At 46.7% G+C, this 16,706-nt stretch overlaps 1 protein-coding gene across 5 annotated transcripts in view; it reads left to right on the top strand.

The window, feature by feature from the left end:
- Positions 1-16,706, top strand: part of DNMT3B (DNA methyltransferase 3 beta) — a 31,255-nt gene that overhangs the window by 8,655 nt on the left and 5,894 nt on the right. For 2 of the 5 annotated variants that reach the window (XM_045574354.1, XM_045574355.1), the window contains exons 4-19: positions 1,195-1,302; positions 2,302-2,427; positions 3,098-3,307; positions 4,370-4,528; positions 6,892-6,999; positions 8,070-8,214; positions 9,869-9,994; positions 10,115-10,159; positions 10,671-10,750; positions 11,031-11,143; positions 11,605-11,788; positions 12,318-12,402; positions 13,916-14,061; positions 14,276-14,366; positions 14,654-14,802; positions 15,663-15,748. In XM_045574354.1, coding sequence (XP_045430310.1) covers positions 1,195-1,302; positions 2,302-2,427; positions 3,098-3,307; positions 4,370-4,528; positions 6,892-6,999; positions 8,070-8,214; positions 9,869-9,994; positions 10,115-10,159; positions 10,671-10,750; positions 11,031-11,143; positions 11,605-11,788; positions 12,318-12,402; positions 13,916-14,061; positions 14,276-14,366; positions 14,654-14,802; positions 15,663-15,748 — 1,961 coding nt within the window. Of the gene's footprint in view, positions 1-1,194; positions 1,303-2,301; positions 2,428-3,097; positions 3,308-4,369; positions 4,529-6,891; positions 7,000-8,069; positions 8,215-8,745; positions 8,806-8,872; positions 8,949-9,868; positions 9,995-10,114; positions 10,160-10,670; positions 10,751-11,030; positions 11,144-11,604; positions 11,789-12,317; positions 12,403-13,915; positions 14,062-14,275; positions 14,367-14,653; positions 14,803-15,662; positions 15,749-16,706 lie in introns of all 5 variants that reach the window. The other 3 variants (XM_045574352.1, XM_045574353.1, XM_045574357.1) reach the window with 3 other exon arrangements.

Here is a 16,706-nt window from a genome sequence, read left to right as displayed (position 1 = left end):
GCAAATTGTCCTTTTATTCCTGGAATGAGTTCAACTTCAACTTGGGCACGTTATGTTTTGAATTTATGTTTTAGCATCTATTCCATGAGTTAGATGTATGATTTTATTTCTCATAATCTGTCTGTGTCTGGTTTTGATGCACATTGGAAATAACTCACCTGGCTTGTTCTAGGGAATTTTTTCACAGTCATTGCAATATCAGAGTTTCTATTATACTTGACCAGTTTTTTTCCCCAAGTCACAGTTTTCCTGACATTATTTATGCCTTCTGTTTTGTTAAATCCTTTAAAGTTTTGTCAACTTGGTTAACTTTTTTCAAAGAACCAGTGTCAGGCATAAGGGACAACGTCATGATAAAAGTGCATAAATAAAAGCTCGGCCTTTATTACAGCTTCTGTTTTGGGGGGGCTCCCAGCTGCTGTGGACAGTGTGCTGGATGAGAGGCTCAGGGCAGCTGTTTTGGTCAGCAGTTACCAGTAATAGTAATGCAGTCTCCTTCCTGGACAATTTCTCAGTGCTGCTATAACCCTCTTGTTTTATAAGGGAAGTACTGTTGCTCCAATTTTATTTTATCCTCACCTGAAGGTATGTTTTTATTGGTGAGTGGGGGTTGGGAGAGAGAGAGAGAGAGAGAGAGAGAGAGAGAGAGAGAGAGAGACACATCAACGTATTAAAGAAACATTGATCAGTTGCCTCCCCATACACATCCCCACTGAGGATGTACCCCGACTGGGAATTGAACCAACAGTCTTCTCTGTAGGGGATAACGCTCCAACCAGCTGAGCCACACCACCCAGGGCAGGGCTTCTGTGCCGCTTTAAAGGTGGAAATGGACACACTGAAGGCCACATAGTTGAGACTGGGTTCAGGTCTCCCTGCTTGGGATAGCCAAGGCGTAGACAAATGATAGTCTAAGGCGTAGACAAAGAAGTCTTCATCATGTATATTGCCATCATACAATGTTTTTGGCTTTCTGATTCCACTGGGGTTTTATCTTTCATGTCTTGAACTCATGATCCTATGGTTTGAGCTATTGTAAAATTTGTTTGGAGCCAAATTAGGTAGTTGAAGATATTTTTAGGCCTCTTGGACCAACATTAATATTCTTTTAATATGATTGACTCTTCATTTTTAAGCTATTTTGGTTTTATAACCTGTTCATGATATCCTGAAGCACATGTTTCATTTATAAAGGACCTGACGGGTGATGGAGAAGGTGATGAGGAAGACGGAGATGGCTCCGACACTCCAATAATGCCAAAACTCTTCCGGGAAACCAGGACTCGGTCTGAAAGCCCAGCTGTAAGTCCCACCCCTGAGCCAAGGCACCATCTCAAACCACTCATAGGCCTGTGGTAAAAAACAACAACAACATGTTTTGGATCTCCTAGTGCAGTGGTCGGCAAACTGCGGCTCGTCGCTCTGTTGACTAATGAGTTTATCAACCACTATCCTAGGGGGACTTTGAAGAGAAGTAAACGGTTTTGAAAGTAGAAAAATGATAGCAAGGCTTATGAAATATCATAGTTTTCTTTCAGATGGTAGTTTTTAAACTCTTAAAACACTCTTGGATGTGCCCAAGGGTGATAGAGTTGGTAGGTGGTTGGCTCAGTGCCAGTTACCTATGAGAGTCACTTCTGTGGGTGGGTTCTGTGGATGGAAGATACTATTTGCTCTCGGGCAACCCAGTATGTTAGAGAGCCGGCTAACCCTTGGTGACCATTGCAGGTTCAGTTTATAATAACACTCTGCTCTAGGATATGATGTGTATCATCCCCATTTTACGGACGAGAGAAGATTCTGGTAACTTACCAATGGTTCAACATTAACTCTTCTGTAGGATTCTAACACAGGTCTGCAACACAGGTCTGCAACACAGGTCATGCCACTTTGAGAAAGAAGCCCAAGGCTTTCCATCCATCTTGAGGATCCACTACCTTCCTGAAGAATGCAATAATTATTCTAATGCTTTTTTTTTTTTTGGAAAAACATGTTTCGTTAAGAGTGAACTTGGATTTTATTTTTCAATTCAACTTACAGGTGCCAGTTTCAGCTGTGACAGGCAGTGGGGTCTGCTGTGGATTGTCCCTCGGCCCTGCTGGCTATCCTAACCCCTTATCTCATGAGCTGGGGAGTGTCTGGGTGGAAGTTGGCAGTCTAGAGTCTTCTCTATCCCCACATACATGCCTCGTGCACTTCTGTTCACCAGAAACTGCCTCTTGAGCCCAGTCCTTGGCCCCAGCGCGACACCGCATGCCTACCGTCACCAAAGGCCTTGTGCTTATCCTCTCTTGCTTCCAGGTCCGAACCCGAAATAACACCAGTGCCTCTGGCCGGGAGAGGCACAGGCTCTCCCTCCGTTCTACCCGAGGCCGGCCCGGCCGTAATCACATGGACGAGTCCCCAGTGGAGATCTCAACTACCAGGGTTGGTTCCCGGATGCCCAGACCCCTGTCCCCACCTCTCATTGGAAGATCACCATGGAAGTACCCGGTGTCTAACCCTAACTGTCTTCTGTTCTTCACACTCCTCTGCTTTTCAGGGTCTTGCCTTTCCTCTCTCTCCTGGTTGCTGGGTAAGCTTCTCTAAAGCCTGATGACCTCTCTGGCCTGATCCCGGATGGAACTGTGGTGGGAATGCAAGAATTCCCTGGTGACTGGGTTCTTGCCCCCCTTTGGAAAGGAGCTATAAGCCACTGACTTCCAAAACTCTCTTGTCTCCCTGGTGTCTTCACTGACTGTCTTTTGAGAACACCTGCAGGGGTTTCAGCAACTTTCCGCTCCTGTTGCAAGTTTGGGCACACAGTGTAAGCACTTAGGAAGTCCGTGGCCCTCTCTGGGCGGGGCTCCGAGCCTCGACGTGAGCATCACTCATTCTGTGCCTCTTCCCTCAACGGTCTGTTTTGATGGGGGTGGCTTTGCTTTCTCCCACCACTTGAGGAATATTTGGTCATGGAAAACCATTCTTACTGGTCTCTGTACTGCTTTAACTTTGTCTTCCTTTTCTCTGCTTGCCTGGGAGGCAATCTGGGTGCCACTTATCTCTGGTCATCCGCCTGGCGTGCTGTGGCCCAAGCTGTGTGTCTTTCTGTCCACAGTCCCTGAGGCGGCGCACAGCATCGTCGGCAGGCACCCCGTGGCCGTCCCCAGAGAGCCCCTACCCCACCATCGACCTCACAGATGACAGTGTGATGCCCCAGAGCAGTAGTACCCCTTACACCCGCCTGGCTCAGGACGGCCAACAGGAGAACTCGGACTCCCCACAGATGTATGCAGAGGGCAGAGATACGGATGGCACCGAGTATCAGGTACCACCAGGAAGGGGTGAATTTAGGAGAGAGAAGCATACTGTTCCTGGAGGGGGGACTAATTACTACAATTTTAGGTCACTTTTGGCATGATATTTGAATTGGTTCAAGTATATTTCCCACATGTACCATGATCCTGTACCCTACGAATCTCCCAGATAGCTCAAGCACATGATTCCTGGTTTCCTGAACATTACATATTTACACCTAGTAATATATATATACTTTGTATACATAGTGCATGATTCTGTTCATCATTGTATAGTATACATACACGGGTTAATTGGCTTTTTTCACACATTAGGAAAATGAGTTGTCTTTCATGCCTATAATCAACAAACTGAGCTTGTTTTCACTCAAGCCCTGCAGTATAGTTAGTACATATCTATATACACATATCCTGTGGACATCTTCAGAGTAGATTATACCATATATTTTATTTATTTTTAAAAATATATTTTATTGATTTTTTTTTTTTTTTTTTACAGAGAGGAAGAGAGAGGGATAGAGAGTTAGAAACATCGATGAGAGAGAATCATCGATCAGCTGCCTCTTGCACATGCCCTTGACTGGAATCGAAACCGGGACCCTTCATTCCCCAAGCCGACACTCTATCCATTGAGCCAAACCGGTTTTGGCGCCCCTTATATTTTTAAATTTCTTGATTTTAATTTTATTTTTTAAAGATAATTTTAAATTTTAGATTGAGAGAGGGAAAAAGATTTTTTTTAAAAACTGGTTTCTTCCACCTGTTTATGTATTCATTGGTTGTTTCTTATATGTGCCCTGGGTGGAAATTTGACCAGGACAATCCTCTAACCAACTGAGCTGCCTGGAAAGGGCCCACTGCCTCTTGTTTTAAGCCATTCTCACTCCGACCTTTCCTACCATGAAGTGTTGGAGGTGGGTAGTAATGTCTTGAGGCGCTCTGGCAGGCACGCCAAGGAAGCCCTGGTTGGCTCCGTCAGGCAGTTGCTTGCCATTGGGGTCGGTGGGGCTGCAGGAGTTTCTCTTGGCCCAGGTAGTCTGTCTCATGATTCTTTCATGTGGTTTATCTTGCAGGATGGGAAGGAGTTTGGAATAGGGGACCTTGTGTGGGGGAAGATCAAGGGCTTCTCCTGGTGGCCTGCCATGGTCGTGTCCTGGAAGGTCACCTCCAAGCGCCAGGCCATGTCCGGCATGCGGTGGGTCCAGTGGTTTGGCGACGGCAAGTTCTCTGAGGTGAGTCTGGGGAAGAGCAGATGGCATAGGCCTCCAGACCCACAGCGTCTCTGTCCTATCTTTGTGCAGCTGCCTTTTGAGGGAAGGGCCTGTGCCTTGCTATTTCCAGATGGTAAGAGTATGTTTGACTCTGTATCCAGGGATAATAACAAGTCTTCTTGTAAAATGGCTTAAAGAGACACACACAGAGTCTTGTGGGCCAGAGCTCCGTCTACCCTTACAGGAGACAAATGGATGGGAAGTCCTCTGGGTCCATGGCCACTTGGTCCCTGCTGTTGTTTTCCCCCGGCCTCTGATATTTGACTTATCTGCCACCTCTGCAGGGCTAAATTATGTTCAACCTTCCCGTTTGAACAGGGGCAGAAACAGGAAGGTTGAACATAATTTAGCCCTGCAGAGGTGGCAGATAGGCGCCTGTAAGTAGCCTGGAGATGGTCTGGAGTTGCCTGGTGATGGTAATCAACCTTGCAGAGTTGGTTATTTCAGGGTTTTTCAATTATTGGGGTTAATCATTTTAAGTTCATCTTTCTTGAGATTCTTCCCTATAAGAGTGGTATTAGAGACAAATGAATTAGACTGTTGTGATCTTTATATCTATTTTGAAGGCACATTTTGAAATCTCCAGGTGTTTTTTTTTGTTTTGTTTTGTTAATCCTCACCTGAGTCCATTGATGTTAGAGATAGTGGAAGGGAGGAGGAGAGATGGAGAGAAACATCGATGTGAGAGAGACACATCGATGTGAGAGAGACGCATTGATTAGTCGCCTCCCACACGAGCCCTGGGGCTGACGCTCTAACCATTGAGCGCCCGGCGAGGGCTGAAGTCTCCGGGATTTGAGTAGAATGTTGCAGACAACTACTGGAGTGGTGTCTTTTTGAAATGTTCTCTTACCTCCAGCATGCCCAAAGATTAGGTGAGGGTACAGAACACATTAGATGGAGGCAGATGTGGGAATGAAGGACCTCTAGTACATTTGTGGGATTTGGCCTCACGTTGAGGTTTTGGGTTTCCTAGGAATTGGGGTTCCTTTGGGCCATTTGCTGTAAACACATTGAAGTTCCCACAGGGCAAGTCTTCCTGCCTGCATGCTGGTGTCCTCGTTGGCCAGCAGAGGGAGCAGGATAAGTGTCCTTGTCGCTGCTCTCCTGGAAGCATCTAAAGGCGGGGATGTGGGCAATGAATTCTGTGTGAAATGAAGAAGCATGGATTATTTGTGATTGCTTTGGCTTGGTGAGACATAAAATGCACTTTGGAAGACTGAGTCTGATGCTAATGAGATAAAGCGTGGGGCTGTTGGCATTAAGGAAGGGATTGCCATGTGAGGTTGGTGCTAAGCCCTCGTGCTACATTGGAGCAGCTTGGCGATGGGAACAGCATTTGCATTCAGTGTACAGCTACGTTGAGCCCCGTTTCTTCTAGCCCTAGATATGGATGTAGAGTTGTCTGGTGTCAGGAACCCCCACCTCATGGGACCTTGGGCTAGAGGTGTGTGTGAGTGCGAGCATGTTCCGTGGAGAATGAAGTATCATGTGTGTCGTTCAGTCTGATTAGCACCCCAAACACCCAGTTTCATTCCTTCCTGATTGGTTCCTGCATGGCCTTGGAACTTGGGGCATGAGATTTTATGGATCTTTAGCCCCAGTGGAAGGAAGATAGCAATAACAATAAAACCCTTACACTGTACCAAACACTGTTCTCTAAACATAATAAGTTCAACTAACAGATTAATAGAGGGCTAAGTAGTAACCATAGCTATTTGTCACATTTACAAAGGAGAGGGAAGAACATTTGCAAAACCCCAATGTTGGAGCATCCACAGAGAATTTCAAGATTCACCTGCCAGGGGCCCACACCAGGGACCATGTGGGTCCTGTGCCCTTAAAATATGTACAAATACAGGGTGCTTCTAATTGTATCCACTTGGAGCAGAAACTTTCTCACACTGGGAGTGTCGACCATGCTTCTGGCTATTGGGTGCATCAGAAGTATACATCATTTCTATTTTCTCTTTTACTTCCCCCCCTCCCCCCTTTTTAAAAAAATATATATTTTATTGATTTTTTTACAGAGAGGAAGAGAGAGGGATAGAGAACTAGAAACATCAATGACAGAGAAACATCGATCAGCTGCCTCTTGCACACCCCTACTGGGGATGTGCCTGCAGCCAAGGTACATGCCCTTGACAGGAATCAAACCTGGTACTTTTGAGTCCGCAGGCCGACGCTCTATCTACTGAGCCAAACTGGTTTCGGCCCCCTTTTTTTGAATCTGAACTTGATCTCCTGGAATAATATCTCCTGTGAAGAGATGGGTCACCCCAGATGCAGGGTAGGTGGATGTTGATGATGTCTTTCTCTTTCAGGTCTCTGCAGATAAGCTGGTGGCCTTGGGGCTATTCAGCCAGCACTTTAATCTGGCGACCTTCAATAAGCTGGTCTCTTACAGGAAGGCCATGTACCACGCTCTGGAGGTAACACGGTGGTGGATGGGTAGGACCTGGCCCCCAGAGCAAGATTAAGGCAAGAGACATACAGAAAGCCAGCTCAGGCCACAGTGTAACCAAGGATGGCTTGGAAGGGACAGGGCCACCAGGCAGGAGGTGAATGCAAACTTTTTGGCCTGAGGGCCAGACTGGGAAGGGAAGGAAGGGCTTTAAGCCTTCCATATGACTCTGAGTACTAACTACTTCAGCTTCTCCCTGGTGGTTCTCAGTATAGCTTACTGAATTAAGGAGGAGGAGCACTGGAAAGTAGGGGACAATGTTTATACAGTGAATAATGCTTTTCTAGAGCTAGCAAAATGTTCCTTTATTTATTAATTTTTTTTATTGATGTCAGAAATGAAGGGGGCGGGGGAGAGAGATAGAAACATCATGATAAGAGAGAATCATTGATCAGTTGCCTCCTGCATGCCCCCCACGGGGATCAAGTCTGCAACCCAACATGTGCCCTGACTGGGAATCAAACCCTGACCTCCTGGTTGACAGACAGGTCAACGCTCAATCACTGAGCCACACCAGTTGGGCTAAACCTCCAGGCAGGCAGCCATTGAGGACAGCTGCCTTTTCCCCTTGTCGGTGGGATCTATCAGGCTCTTTCTTTCCCCTAACTTAGGACTGAAAAGATCAGTGGCCTGTGCCCAGCACTTACGAACCAGCCTCTGCTTAGTTAGGGATCTTAGTGCTTCTTAAATAAGGCCTAAAACTTGACACCTCCCCATCTTCATTAGGAAAATAAACCAAGAAATCTGGAGCTTTCTCAGAGTTGGTGATACTTCTATATCTAAAAGTAGCAGTGCTAATTCTGATCCTTTGCTCTCTGAGAGGGAGCTGACCACTCAAGTTCTCTGGAGCCTGCGTGGCCTCCCGCCTCTCCCCTGCACAAGCCCCTCCCTGTCACATTCCATGCCCAGGACAGCTGCCTGCTTATGAAAGGGCCCAGAGTGAAGGGGAATGCAGGCCCCCGCTGGGGGAGTCCCTGGGTGCCACCTGGCGAGCACCCACCCCTGCTGTTCATCACAGACTCGCCTTTATCTCGCCAGAAAGCCAGGGTGCGGGCTGGCAAGACCTTCCCCAGCAGCCCCGGAGACTCATTGGAGGACCAGCTGAAGCCCATGTTGGAGTGGGCCCATGGGGGCTTCAAGCCCACCGGGATCGAGGGCCTCAAACCCAACAACAAGCAAACAGGTGGGAACGGGTCCCTATGGCAGCCCTGACTGCCATTGCTAGTGGGAGCACCCTGGGGAGATGCAGCACCCCTCCTGCCCCTTGCCCCACCCCAGCTTTGCAGCAACCAGTCAGGTTTAGAGACCTGCTCTGTCACCCTGTGAACCCCAGGGCTATGGGAAAACAAGCAGCCCAACCTTCTCTGGCTTCGCTGGTCTGCGATGCAATCTGTTCCATAAACTTGAATCTACAGGAGATCAAGATGGAATCTTCACCAGCACCTTTACTTTTAAAAGGAAAAATTGAGCTCTGCTCATTGGTGAAAACTTGGAAAGTATTTAAAAAGCCTCCAAAACCATGAGCCACCTCCAAAAGAGGCATAACCTTATTCTAACATTTTGACCAATAGCATAATTCCTCCATTATAAGATATGTATAGTTTTCCCATTATCACTTTCTGGAAATCCAGGATGCCTGAAATCCATGATTTGTCTGATAATTCATACATTTAACATAGTGTTTTCTGTTTTGTTTTGTCTCCCCCATTAAAAGTGGTTAATAAGTCGAAGGTGCGTCGTGCAGGCAGTATGAAATTAGAATCAAGGAAATACGGTATTCCCTTCCCATCCTTTGTCTATGCACTATTTTCTCTGCACTTTCAATTTCTTTGCCTATACAGAGGTCACTGGAAAAGAAATCTCAACCTGAACCTCATCCCCCACTTCACTCTCAACCTTCACAAGTCCTCCATCCAGGTTAATCTTGTTGGGTGTGCACATCCTTCCAACTTTTTCTGTACACTAGTTGGATTCCTGCTTTCCCTTCTTGATATTAATCATTCGAGCACTGTCAGATGTCACTAAAGAGTCCTTATGATTTTTAATGTCTGCATAATTTTTTTTCCCTAGGAACAGAGTCAAATTTAACCATGCCCCTTATATGTATATATACAGTATAAGTTATAAGTTATACTGTATATATACATATTGGGGCTAGAATATATATAAGTGGAATTTAAAGAACTGTAAAGAATTTCCACATCATATACTTTAAAGAATGTTCTAATAGCCACATTGAAAAGAGTAAAAGAAACAAAGACAGTACTAATTATGCATTTAATTTAGTCGAATATTTCCAACATTTAAGCATTTCTAACAGTCAGTATGAAAATTAAGTTATTTTTACATTTCCATTTAGTACTGTTTTTAAAATCTCAGATTTAATGTTTTATATCTTAATTTGGATGTGAAATTTTTGTTAGAAAAACTTGACCTATATTTTCACAAATGTGTAAGTTCCAAATTTTCACTTGACCAAGTTCCAAATGAACTTACTTAATTGGAGTAATCTTAAAATTTACATTAACATTAAATGCAAAGTGCAATTCCTACATTTTAAGTGCTCAGTAGCTTTAAGTGACCAACAGCCGCTGTGTTGGGCATTGGAGACGAATGTTTCAGGGTTTCAGCTGTGGGCTAGCCTTTGCCTAATGTTTGTGCTGGGTCTAAAGCTCTTTAAAACCCTATAAACATGTTAGATGTGTGAGGGATTTTGACTTATGTCCCATAGTGGGACCATATGGTGGGCCCTGTCATGGCCCAAAAGCATCTGTCACCCAGGCCCATGTTCTCCCCGCACCTCCTCCCAGCCCGGCTGCTATGTCCTTCCCTCACAGAGAACAAGAAGCGCAGACGCACCACTGATGACTCGACCACCTCCGCGGACTACTGCCCCCAGCCGAAGCGCCTGAAGACAAACTATAACAATGGCAAAGACAGAGGAGAGGAGGACCAGACCCGAGGTGATTTAGGGGCCGTGAATACCCTTTACTGGGAGGGCACATTGTGAGGACAGCTCAGCAGGTGTTAATGGGTCAGTAAGAGGCTCCCTGACCCCATGTCTCACCTTCTTTTCTCAACAGAGCAAATGGCTTTGGATGTTGCCAACAATAAGAGCAGTCTGGAAGGTAATGGTAATACTCTCCCTCAAAGTCCTCCCTTCCCGTCTTAGGTCGTTCTGGGCCTTGCCTGCTTGTCTACTCTGTCCTGCCTGCTGATAATGAAGGGAAGTCAGGGTAGTCCAATAATTAACCACCTGGGGTCTGAAACTGTGATTATGGCTGTGTGTAGAGTCTGGTCACTGGATAGTTCTTTCATGATGTGACAGTGAGCAAATTGGTGTCACCACCAATTGTCCCAGAGACCTAGTCTTTGAAGAGTCTCAGAGATCTGTGTGCCAGGCCTCTGCTGCTTGTCCTTGTGCTGGAGGGGCCCTTGCTCAGTGTGTGTCCCACGTTGGGAGTGGGTCTGTTTGCGTGGAAGGATTGTTGAAAGGAATAAAGCGTGAAGAGACCTCGGTATATTGCTAACATGGAACGAGTGTTCAAGAACCATAGACCCCAAGAACCATAGACCCGAGGCTTTACCAGCTGTTACTGGTCCTGAGGTGTCACAAGCTGCGTGCATGCTTTCTTACAGACAGCTGTTTGTCCTGCGGTAGGAAAAACCCCGTGTCCTTCCACCCTCTCTTTGAGGGGGGGCTCTGTCAGACATGTCGGGTAAGTCTATGCCCTCCCTGGACTTTATTGCTCCTTCCCTCCACACAGCTTCCCTATTTTCCCCCAGAAAAAAGGACCTGCCATTGGGAAAGGTTCTAGGGAAGCCCTCCCTGGCCACCATCACCCTCCCCTCCCCTCTGAGGGCAGTGCTGCCACAGAGGAAGCCATCTGCAGTGGCACGCTCACTCCAGCAAGTTGTTCACCAATGACCTGTCCTTCGAGCCAGCGGGCCCAGTGGGCCCTGGTCTCTGTTTTATGAGTGTTTCTCTCTGGCCGCCAGGACCGGTTCCTCGAGCTGTTCTACATGTATGATGATGATGGCTATCAGTCCTACTGCACCGTGTGCTGTGAGGGGCGCGAGCTGCTCTTGTGCAGCAACACAAGCTGCTGCCGGTGAGCTTTAGGCTAGCCCTGTGGGTGAGACCCAGCAGGGCCCTGAGGCTCCCACATCATGGCTGTGATTCCTACAGCCAAATAAACTCAGGCCCAGCGGCTGGGAGTCCAGTGGACCTGAGGACAGGGGCCCAGAGTTACTGCTGCTCCGCAGGGGCTGTGGTTCTCATCTATTTAAGTAAGACAGAAATGTCCGATGGTGGTGCCTGAGTTGTGGAAGCCTCCCGGGAGAATAGCCACTTTGAGGGGTAGAGATCCTTTGCTGTGCAGAGCCTGTGCACAGAGGGTACTGATATCCTAGGAAAAAGACGTTAGTGTATCCCACATCACACTGTGGGGCCGTTCTGCCCATGGGGAGAAGCAGCTGGTTTTTAGGCAGTGCATTACTACTGTCTACCTGGGAAGGAGGACTCTGGATGTAGGAGAAAGGCCTGATGTCCTCTCTCCGCTCCTGGCCGCAGGTGCTTTTGTGTGGAGTGCCTGGATTTGCTGGTGGGCTCGGGCACAGCAGCCGATGCCAAGCTGCAAGAGCCCTGGAGCTGCTACATGTGCCTCCCGCAGCGCTGTCACGGGGTCCTGCAGCGCCGGAAGGACTGGAATGTTCGCCTGCAGTCCTTTTTCACCAGTGACCCTGATCTTGAATACGTAAGCCACGGGCTCCTCCTAGCACCTCCTACCCCAGGGAGTCGGGACTGCAATGCCCTCGAAGTCTATTGGCAAGATTTCATAAAGAGGTCCATTATACAAATGACTGGCTGAGTTGCTCCTACTTCAGAGACAGGGCTAATTGATATGTCCTTTGTACAGTCCTCAGGCTTTCCCTGTGGTCTTTCTCTCCTTTGTGGGTTTTCTAAGGAAAGAGAATCCCGTGACATAGTATTTAATTGTAGTGGGAGTGGATCTTCATGGGCTCCATTCTACCAGGTCTGTGAGGCAGTCCCAGGTCTTGATGTTTAAGGTGCCATGTCCTTTTGTGTGTATGCATCTGTCTCAAAGTCTCTGTGTTCCATGTCTTAAGGGTAGACTAGCCAGTCTGTGCCAAAGCTCTTAAGGGGATCCCTGCTAAGAAGTGGCAGAACACAGGGTTCGAGTTCCTCAGAGGAAGGTCAGCTCGCCCAGAGGTTGAGCCTTTCCCCCTGCACCTTGACCTCCATGACCTTCTTTAACCTGGCAGGAGGCCCCCAAGTTATACCCTGCGATTCCTGCAGCCCGAAGGCGGCCCATTCGAGTCTTGTCCCTGTTTGATGGAATTGCCACAGGTGAGTTTGGAATTCACCTTGGGATGCTCACCTGGTCCAGGTGTCTGTCCTCAGTGCCAAGCCAGACCACTGGGATTATCTGTCAGTCAGCAGTTTTGAGAAAACCAATGGCTTCCTGTTTCTCTCCTCAAATCCTCTCCACCACGTATTTCACCCGCTTTGGTCCTCTTGTTTCTTTTAAAAGTCATACACATATTTCGTGTCTTACATTGTATTATATGTAGATATCTTGGAAAATTATTTTTACTGGATAACATGGATATATTGGAGATTAACGGACAACTCCTATTAATATCCATTTTTTTTTCCTCCCATTCCTCCAGTTTCCACATGTGTAGAATAAGCATATCCAACAAGCATGTCACCCTTGGAGGAGCTTTTCCTAATTTAACACATTTAATGCTATAAATTGCTCTGGAATGTAGGAATATCTCCATTTTGCCAGAGCAGGAAGCAGTGGGGATAAAGTGCTATGCATTTAGCATCATTGTACTTGTGTGTGTCTACCAGTGTCCACCTGCCTAAAGCAGACAGTTTTTAATGACCCTCAGGGTCATGGCTAGCTGCTTGTTTTCTCTGCCCTGCTGCATCCTCCGCACCTGTGTATGCTGGCACAGGTAACCCACAGTTGAAAATGGAGCCTTGGCCATTGTCTCCTGACTTGGAGGTTATTTTCTAAACATGGTTTTGGTGAAGATCCCTCTCCTTGTGTCTGTGCTTGATTGTGCTGGGTTGTAAACCTGTCAGGTTTTTTTTTGTTGTTGTTTTTGTTTGTGTGTATGTGTGTGTTGTTAATCCTCACCTAAGGATATTTTTCTATTAATTTTTTTTTTTTTTAATAAGAGTGGGAGGGGCCGAAACTGGTTTGGCTCAGTGGTAGAGCGTCGGTCTGCAGACTGAAAGGTCCCAGGTTCGATTCCAGTCAAGGGCATGTACCTTGGTGGCGGGCACATCCCTGGTAGGGGGTGTGCAAGAGGCAGCTGGACAATGCTTCTCTCTCATCGACATTTCTAGCTCTCTAACTCTGTCCCTTTCTCTCTGTAAAAAAATCAATAAAATATATTAAAAACAAAAAAGAGTGGGAGGGACGGGTAGGGTGAAAAGAGTGAGAGAAACATGAGAGAATCACATCCACTGGTGCCTCCCACCACCCCAATCTGGGCCAAGGATCGATCCTGCAAATGAGGTACATGTCCTTGACCAGAATTGAACCCTTGGACCCTTTTGTTTACTGGCCTACAACTATCTTCTGAGCCAAACCAGCCAGTGCTAGACATGTCAGTTTTAATAGGTTCTACCAGTGGTCTGTAATAGTTGATACATGTCTGTTTTCTTAAAAAAAACTCTCTCCTCTAAGGACTCTGCTGTTTCAGCGAGTTTGTGCTATCTGCAGAATTTCACGTGAGGGCTACAATGTACTTTTTGGGTCTGGTGTGAGTTCTTGGATATGACTTAGAATCACTGGAGGCAAGATGACCCTGAGTGTATTTTATGTCTCCCTAATCCCACACAGGGTACTTAGTCCTCAAAGAATTGGGGATCAAAGTAGAGAAGTATGTCGCCTCTGAAGTGTGTGAAGAGTCTATCGCCGTTGGAACTGTTAAGCACGAAGGCAATATTAAATACGTGAACGATGTCAGGAACATCACAAAGAAAAACGTGAGGACAGCCTGCACCCTTGGGGGCTTTTATAACACCCTCCTCCTCCAGGCCCTGAACCCCACACAACCTCACAGCCATGCCCAGGTTGTGGGTAAAGGTAACCTGTGATCATAGCAGGCAAGCTATCTTGATAGGTTACCTGGAACCCAGGCTGTCTGTCCCTCCATTCTTGCTCCTGTCCTCCTGTGAGAATACTGTTTTTCTTTCACAGGTTGAAGAATGGGGTCCCTTTGACTTGGTAATTGGTGGGAGCCCATGCAATGACCTCTCAAATGTGAATCCCGCCAGGAAAGGCCTATATGGTGAGTATGCCTTCGTTTAGTAGCCCCAGAAGTCCCTATGTCAGCTGAGTGTTGGTGCAAGAGTGCGCTGAGCAGGAGCTCTTAGCTTCTTGCCAGCCTTACCTGTTAGCTCTGTCCATGTCACACTGTGAAGCCTCAGACCCACAAGATACTTAAAAAAAACATGGCACTGCCGATTAAGGGAATGTAGGGCACCAGCCTCAGTTAGGTGATCTCTGGGAACCCATTGGTTGCAATGTGGAGGGGTGGTTTTGACCCCAGCCAGCCATCTTCTTTTGTGGGCTCAGAGGGCACAGGCCGACTTTTCTTCGAGTTCTACCACCTGCTGAATTACGCAAGGCCCAAGGAAGGTGACGACCGGCCCTTCTTCTGGATGTTTGAGAACGTGGTAGCCATGAAGGTTGGTGACAAGAGGGACATCTGTCGTTTCCTAGAGGTGAGGGGACCTAGGGTCCTGATGGTCAAGACTACGTGAGCAGGGAAGGCCCTGCCGTCACTGAGGGTGGGGGATTTCTATGTTGTGAATTCCGTTTGGGAATTTGACTGAAGACCTATGTCCAGAATGATGGAGTCAAGTTGTTGGAGTCTCTTTTGTTCAATATCCTTTGGTTCAAATATTTTTGAGGGGAAAAGAAAATGATCTCTGAGTTCATCCCGCACCTATTGAAGTTGGATGATGAAACAAACCATCACTTTTAGAGATCTCATGAGATTTGACTCCGATTTTTACTCTAGAGAGTTTTTTAATCCTTATTCTGAAAATTGTTTCTTTAGGGCACATAGAAAATTCATTATCCAATCCTTAATATGCATTAAGTGTTGTAATACTTTTTTATACATTTACAACGTCATTTAATTTTCCCCAAAGCTTTACAACTTATCAGTGAGAACAATTGTAGAACTGGCTAGCTAGTTCTCTCATGCTGTGTGAACCTGACAGCTGGGTGTCACGGAGCGTCATGTTGCCAACACTGCATTCCCACAATGGGGCCTTGATTTTCCAGGTTTTTGTCCTGAGCTGTTATTGTCACCTGTGCATCATAATAATCAGTTGCGCCCCAGCCCATACCTTCTCAGAACTTTCAGGTCTGATCTGGTCTCTTTTCCCACCATTTATATGGGGCACTAGCTATGCCTCCAGCCAGATTCTTGCTGAGAATTGGTCTGTCCCTTGGCTGCCAGGAATCTTGTGTCCTTGATAGCCAAGGAGCAGCCCTGTTACCTGTCCCACTCTGGTTGCTTCCTGGATTCTGCTGTGGGCTCCTAGCAGCTAGTTGTTGTTCTGTCTCCCTACAGTGTAATCCAGTGATGATTGATGCCATCAAAGTGTCTGCTGCTCACAGGGCCCGATACTTCTGGGGCAACCTGCCCGGGATGAACAGGTAACACAGGGCTCTGTGTGGGACAGATAACTGCTAAGTGAAATGCATCTAATGGTGTGAGCTCTGTCTGGTTTACTCACGTATGACAGAGCCATCCTGGGCTTCTGACCAATCTCTGGTGTTATAGATTGACATCTGTTAAGATATACAGCCTGGAAGTCTTGGGCCAAGATTCCTCAGTTTGCTCCAACTTGTTTCCTGCTCTGCCCAGGGGGCTGGTTCTTACAGTGCCATGTGCCGGAGCAGACAGGCATCTTCTCCCCTTTGGAGACACTCATGTTTTATACCCCACCTCTTCTCTTGTTGCCTGTCCCACTGGGAAAGGGATGAGGGTGTTAGACATGCCTTTCTCCCTGATATGACCGAGCAGGCAGCAAAGCTGAGATGACAATTGGGAGCCTAAAGCCTGGCATCCTTGAATTTTCTTAGCCAAGAACTTTTCCCAGTTTTTTATTAGTCCATTCATATAACTGAGGATTAATTATATTCCATATATGGTTTCAGGGCTGTGTGGTGTTCTAATTAAGATACAAAATCGTGATGGTAATTTGATTTTCTGGACTGGCAAATAAGTTTTAAGCTTATAAAGATTCTCCTTTAGAAGTAAGTGTTGGGAAAGCATAAATAACTCTGGCCATTTAGCAAAATGTAGAGAGGTGAGAAGGTACTGGTATAGCTTGGAGGATTTCTCCTTGGACATCTTGGCATTTAAAAAAAAATTAAAATATATTGATTTTAGAGAGAAACATCCATAGGTTACTTCCTGCATCCTCCCCACAGGAGATGGAGCCCAAAACCCAGGCATGTGCCTAACCTGGTACGTGGGCCAATGTTCAACTACTAAGCCACGATGGCCAGGCATCTTGCGGTTTTATTTGGTAGCCACTCAATCGGATAGTGGAATGCCAGATGAATTTGGAGTGAAGTGGGCTCATTCACTGAACTCTCTCCTGTAGCA

Source organism: Pipistrellus kuhlii, unplaced genomic scaffold (assembly GCF_014108245.1).
Source record: "Pipistrellus kuhlii isolate mPipKuh1 unplaced genomic scaffold, mPipKuh1.p scaffold_m20_p_6, whole genome shotgun sequence".
NCBI classification, from domain to species: Eukaryota; Metazoa; Chordata; class Mammalia; order Chiroptera; family Vespertilionidae; genus Pipistrellus; species Pipistrellus kuhlii.
This window is presented reverse-complemented; position numbering and strand designations above follow the sequence as displayed.